Here is a 6452-nt window from a genome sequence, read left to right on the forward strand (position 1 = left end):
TTTTCATTTAAAAATGCATGTACTATTCAATCGAGCAGTTTTACTTTGGTGACTCTCTCATAGGATGTATTTAAATATTTGCAGAAGTATGTAGCATAAAGTATCCCCCAGAGCCTTGTTTATAATAGCCAATGATAAGAAATCGCCTTGGTGGTGAATCCCAGAGAACTGGCTTATCGGAAAGGATACACTCATACAGTGAAACACTGTGTGTAAACGGAATGAGGAAGTTTATACCAATATAGAAAGATCTAGAAGAGACACTACAGAATTTTTAAATGTATCGAATCATACTTTTTCCATTAAAAAAGAAATGTAATAATGAATTTTTGTATTTATCTTATACTCTTGAAGAAATTCTGGAAAGACATGTAAGAAACAATTACCAATAGTATACACATGGTATCTCTGGAAGGACAAAAGGTACAGGTGGGTGTAGGATGTGTGTGACTTGAGGAGGATAGAGATGTTACACACTATGTCTTCACATACATAATAGAGTTCGGTTAGGGATCACAGGAATGTTTTACCTGTTCAAACCTTCAAGTTCAGTTCATCCAGAAAGAAGTGGGCTAGTTAGTGGGGAGGAGGCAGAGGGTAATCTTACTACCTTTGTGTGAGCAGTGTTGTTCATGCAGACAAGAGCTCAAGGTCTGCGCTGCCCTGACTCCACGTCTGTGAGGTTTCCTTTGCCATTGGAGGCACATTGTGTGAGTTGGCCTTGAGGGGGGCGTGCGTGTGCGCAGCAGTGCGCCTTCCTCATGGCGCGCTGGTTGCTATAGTGCAGAGATCTATTTGTGACACAGAACACACTTTAAAGAAACACTGCTTCCTGACCATGACTTCCTGGGCAATCTGTCCTTCCGGCGACTGTTAAACTTGAAGGGTTCACATATTTACTTGTATGGAGAGTAAGCAGGACTCTTCCTGCCTGTGTGCCCTCTGGAGCTGAACCTGGTGTAAGGGACCACTTTCTTCCCTGTCCCCCCACCCCCAGAGTCCCACAGGCTGTGCTTACCGAGGCCCAATCATCTCTTTGTGGCTTTGACTCTAGGGCGTTGGCATCCTCTCTGCCTCTGTTCCTCAGGAGCCCGCTGCTCAACATGCAGTTGGCGCCCAGCTTCTTCAGCACCAGTGCACCGGCTGGGGCCCCCTTCTTATACCTCAACCACCAATGCAAACAGGAAGTGATGCAGCAGAATTTGTCCTGCTTCTTCATTGACCGCCTTTTCTTTTCCTTGTTGTTACTCTTCTGTAGGTATAAACACGTGCGGTTGTCTGCACCCTGGGATTCCTAGTTCTGTGGGTTTTGCACCTCTCCGGGGTTTATGATGCCGCCCCCCGCAGACATCGTGAAGGTGGCCATAGAATGGCCTGGCGCCTACCCCAAACTCATGGAAATCGATCAGGTTAGTACTGCTGAGAGCAACATTTTGGTTATTTTCAGTTTCCTTTCTCTGCTGGAATTTTCATAGACTCCTTTGTCTCTGGCTGTCTTGGAAAAAATCTGAAATAATCGTTGCAGTGTAGTTTGATTTTTGTACCACATGCAGTGGGGATGGTTGAGGCTTTATCAGTACGTGGCTTGTGTCTGAAGCTGTGATGGTGGCAGGAGGGACAAGTGAATGGGACTCTGAGCTGCTGACAAAGAGAAGGCTGTGTGTCCCTATGTGCCAGTTGTCTTAACATTGGCCATACACAGTTTAATTTCTGAATCAGTTTTCTCTTCTCTTTTTACAAAAAGGAGCCAACAAGTACTTTGGAACTTTGTTAGATTAGTAGCAGTTGTTTGGTAGAATTAGTAATGGAGGGACTTTTATCTTGGATACCTGCAATTTTCGGTTTATTAGTGTAGAATTCATTAGGTGTCTACATCCTAGCTAGCAGGTAATAGAAAATAATACATACTTAGTAACTAGTTATTTGCTTGTTTAATAACTAAAGGCATTGGTTTTGTCCCAAGTGGTGCAAATGGTTAATATCCTTGCCTGTAATGTGAAAGATCTGAGACTCAAGTTTGAGCAGAAGCTCCTTGGGGGAAAAGAAATCCCAGATAACCTGGTGCTTTTCTTGTGAGCTATCAGCCATTAAAAACCCTGTGGAGTTCAGCTCAGGTCCTACACATACTGAGTTTTCCATAGTTTCTACCACTGGGAAGCTAAATAGTATAAATGTTTTTGTATGGGAAAGTTGTAGAAAAGACTTTTTAAAGTTGTTTTACCTACTAAGTGTCTTTTAGATTCAATCCTGAATCTCATGCTTAGAGCTCTCATTTACTTTGATAACAGGTTTTTGCAGGTGGTTATTTTTTCCTTTCTTTGACTATAGTCATCCAGACCAAATGGTTTCAAGGGAAAAGGTTTAAGACTTAATATACAATTAGGGGTTTCATAAAGCATATAATATAGGTGATTAGATGACTTACTCTGTTTTCAAAATTAGGGTACCATAGTAACTGTTTTCCATTTCTGGTTTAGATACTATTTGCTATCATAACTTACATATTTTTATTTCTTGGTGAGAATTTTATTATTTGTTGAAGACGAATTCAGGAGCAGTGATATTGTATGAATACAAGAGAATCAATTATAAAGGTCAAATCAGAATTAATTAGGCTTGAAATTGAATGTATGAAAGGATATGTTTTTTAGGTTGTTATCACAAAAGCTATCCATGTTTCACTATCATTTTAATTTGAGTGACTGAGGCAGTTTTATGTGATTATTATATATAGTCCATGCAAATAGAAATGCTGATTTTTGTCAGGAAACAAATGCATATTTGTTTGGGACAAGATCCTTGCCAAATTTATCTCAAAAAAGAGAAAGTCTGAAAAGAGTTGATGCAGACTAAAAGTAATTAGAACTTTGGTGCAGACTAAATATAGTTAGGAGTAGGCTTGACTGTAGTTTGAGAGACTTTCTTCAGCAGGGCAGAAATTTGTCCTCACATGCATATCATGGGCCTGTGCTGGTGTGCCGCTCCACAGTGTTATGGACACTTGTTGCTCTTCCATTCTCATGAAGTGGGTCTGTGGAATAGCTGCATGCACTGGGAGATAGTTGGATATCCCTAGGCCAGACCTCCTGAACCAGAGTCTTCCTTTTAATGAGTCCATCAGTGACTCCTATGAGCAGCAAATCCTGAGAAGTATTGAGCTCGATACCTTTTTCTCAATCCTAGATGCTACCTTCACCATCCTTTAAGTACGTGCTCTCCGGACCCTCATCCAGTGGGTTTTCAGAAGCTATAAATTGCACTGAGGAGCTTGCCAATCTTTCTCTCTCAGAGCAGCTGGTGGATCTTGTGCCTTTGGATTGGCAGCTCAACACTTTACCACTAGTCTGCCAGAGCTTGCCATCTATATATGTTACAGAGAAAGCAAGTAAGCAAAACTCATTGGGTAAGACAGAGTAGAACTGCCCTGTAGGATTTCCAGATTGGCTGTCTGATGCACTGTTAACCAACAGTGTGGAGATTCAAGTCCACTAGCCCCTCCACAGGAAGAAGATTCACAGTCTCTCCCGTCAAGATTTATAGCCTTGGGAACCTGGTGAAACTTCACTATGAGTTGGAATTGACTCGTTGGCAGTGTTGTTGATAATCTGCATAGACACACACTGCCATATTGTTCTCCCACAGAGCAGCTGGAAATTTCCACGGAATAGCCTTCAGGTTAATAGCTGTCACTCAGCCACGGCTTCCCTATGGCTTCTCAAAACAAACAGAGAAAATAAATAGTAAGGCCAATAAGCAAAATAGCAATGGTTTCTGAATCGGATTTTATTTTTTTAAAAAAAAAGTATACAGGACTTCTTTGTATAATTTTTGCAATTTCTCTGTCTTTGAAATTACATCAAAATACAAAGGTATTCTTCTAGACTGCCAAGGCCATCGAAAACAAGAAAGTACTGGAAAATTGGAATTCTGGATCAGGTCCTAAACTAGAAAAATAAGACTAGTAGGAAACTGGAAAACCATAAATAATGTTTGAGTTTAGGTAATAGTACTATTGCTGTTGTTGGTGTGTGCCATCGACTCTCTAGCGTGTTTTTAGGAGCAGTTAATCACACAGGAGGCTGCCTATCTAACCTGCTTCTGTAAAGACTTGCAGTCTTAGAAACCCTATTGAGTAGTTTTGTCCTATCTCTCCTACAGATCTATTGTAAGTTGGAAATGACTCTTTGACAATGGGTTTGCTTAGTTGATTTATGTATGTAAGAAAATTCTTCTGAACCTTTTGAGGGTGACGTGAAGGCATCACTCCTCCTTACTGCTATACTTTCAAAATATATTTTATAATAATGAAGTAACTGTTACATAAGCATGGTGTAATTATAAAAATACAGGGCAGTTCAACTTGATTCAACACTCCCTTTGAATTTAAAACCCATAGTCTATTGTCATATTTCACAAGACTTTTCAAAAAGACCCATTGTAGCTATTTCCCCTTCAGTCTGATACAGGATCATGTATTGGCTTATTGTCAAGTTTCTTTGGTCTCCCTTAATCAATGACATTCTTTATTCTTTCTTTCTTTCATAACCTGGGCATTTTTAAAGAATACAGGACAATCCTTTTGGAATGGTGTTCTGTTTAGGTTTGGGGATTCGGGCTTTCCCATTGTGGCAGAAATGCTAGAAGATGATGTGTCTTTCTTGGTGCATCCAATCAGCAGGCACATGATACTCCTTTATTCCATTATTGATAATTACCTGATTTTATAGACGAGCATATTTAGATTCAGAGAAGTTCATTAATTTTCTAGTCAGTGTCAGAGCAAGGACACAAACCCAGGCCTCTCTCACCCTAAAAGACTGAATTTTCAAGCGTTTGACTGAATTGTATATCTCTTCTTAATCCCATGTTGGGACCTACACAAGGACTTAGAAACCCACGTGCTTGCTCTAAATGTTCTTGGAGTTGCCGTGAGACTCATGACAATGTTGGTGTCAAATGTTTCTTGACCTACCAAGAAGTTGGTGTGAACATTGCAAATATATGTGTGCTAAGCTCGTGGACTGCTAAAAGAAGTAACAGATATATCTTTGAGAGAGTGCAACCAAAATGCTCCTTAGAAGCAAGAATGGCAGAGCGTCGTCTCATGCTTTGATCATGTTGTTAGGAGAGGCTTTTCCTTGGAAAGGGGTGTCCTGCTTGGAAAAATGAAGGGTGAGTGAATGTTCATGGCCATCATGCTTGGAAAGATGGCAGGCCAGTGAAGGAGATGAAGACTCTCAGTGAGATGGATTGATACATTGTGCAGTGGATTCAATTGTGTCAAGGATAAAGATGGTGCAGGATAGGACAGGGTTCAGGTCTGTTGTTTATAGGGTTGCTATGACTCATACTTGACACAACAGTACTTACAGCAGAAGCAGCATGTAAGTTGAACAGTGACTCTTACTTGGGTCTTTTCCTAATATTCTATCTTGTTCAGTCTGCATCACACAACCCACCTCTCTACCATTGCTTATTCTTTGTTTAGCTCGCTCCTTGACTCTACTTAACCTAGGTTTCATGAGGAGATAGTAATGAAAGTTGGATTAGGCTTCATTGCTTAGTGTTCTGTTCAGAAACCTTCATTATCTCTCTACCTCCCACATTGTGTCATCATAACCTTAGATCAGTAGGCCTCAAGCTGGAATGTGTCTAAGAATCGCCCTGTGAATTTGTACAAAGCTAACATTCACAGCCTTATATGCAGCAATTTTTAATCTGTTGACATAAATTGGCCCTTAATCTCTAGTTAGAATAAGCACGAGGAAATCTCAGTTTGAGAAACCTTCATTAGATTATTATTTCCATTCTCTTAAAGTGCAGATTTTCAGTCTCTGGTGAACAGTACTTAGTAAGTCAATATTTAACTAATGAAGGACTAGGAGGGTTGCCCGTACATGCAGCTTCTTGAGTGTGATTGTTGAGCCTCTGGTTCCCTTTGTCATCCTTTAACAGTGCCTCCTGTGTGTAAGAGACTGTTTGCCAGCGTCTGCTTATTGCTCCTGCAGTGGCTCTCTCAATTCTGAGGAAGCAGTTTTCTGTTTCCATACAGCAGAAAGAGACCCTTGGAACTTTTCCAAGTGGAATTTGTTGTAACATAGGAAGTTCTTTAGAGAGCTATCCCCTAAATAGTTTCTGACTTTGGTTCTAGCCTTCAGTCATCTGAGTTCCAGTTGTAGGGAACAACTTGAGGCTGAGAATGGTGGCTTCACATGGAGCATCTACAGAGAAATTAAAGGCTCCTATGTGCACTGTTCTTGTTAGTTTACCATTTACTGAACAACATATCTCTCATTCAGGAGTATTACAACCTGTACCTTGTAGTAACAGGTGTCTGCTAAGAGGCTTGTTATGTTGTTGTTATGTGCCGTCGAGTCGTTTGCGACTCATAGCAACCCTATGCACAACAGCCCTAAACCCTGCTCTATCCTGCACCAACCGCACTGCCTCTG

The 6452-nt window shown here is 40.7% G+C and overlaps 1 protein-coding gene across 4 annotated transcripts in view; it reads left to right on the plus strand.

The window, feature by feature from the left end:
• Positions 1-1251: 1251 nt before the first annotated feature.
• ELMO1 (engulfment and cell motility 1) overlaps positions 1252-6452 on the plus strand; it is a 683616-nt gene continuing 678415 nt past the window's right edge. For 3 of the 4 annotated variants that reach the window (XM_006887592.1, XM_006887591.1, XM_006887589.1), the window contains exon 1: positions 1332-1409. In XM_006887592.1, coding sequence (XP_006887654.1) covers positions 1332-1409 — 78 coding nt within the window. Of the gene's footprint in view, positions 1410-6452 lie in introns of all 4 variants that reach the window. The other variant, XM_006887590.1, reaches the window with a different exon arrangement.

This window comes from Elephantulus edwardii, unplaced genomic scaffold (assembly GCF_000299155.1).
Source record: "Elephantulus edwardii isolate Elephantulus edwardi_28Jun2011 unplaced genomic scaffold, EleEdw1.0 scaffold00059, whole genome shotgun sequence".
Lineage (NCBI taxonomy): Eukaryota > Metazoa > Chordata > Mammalia > Macroscelidea > Macroscelididae > Elephantulus > Elephantulus edwardii.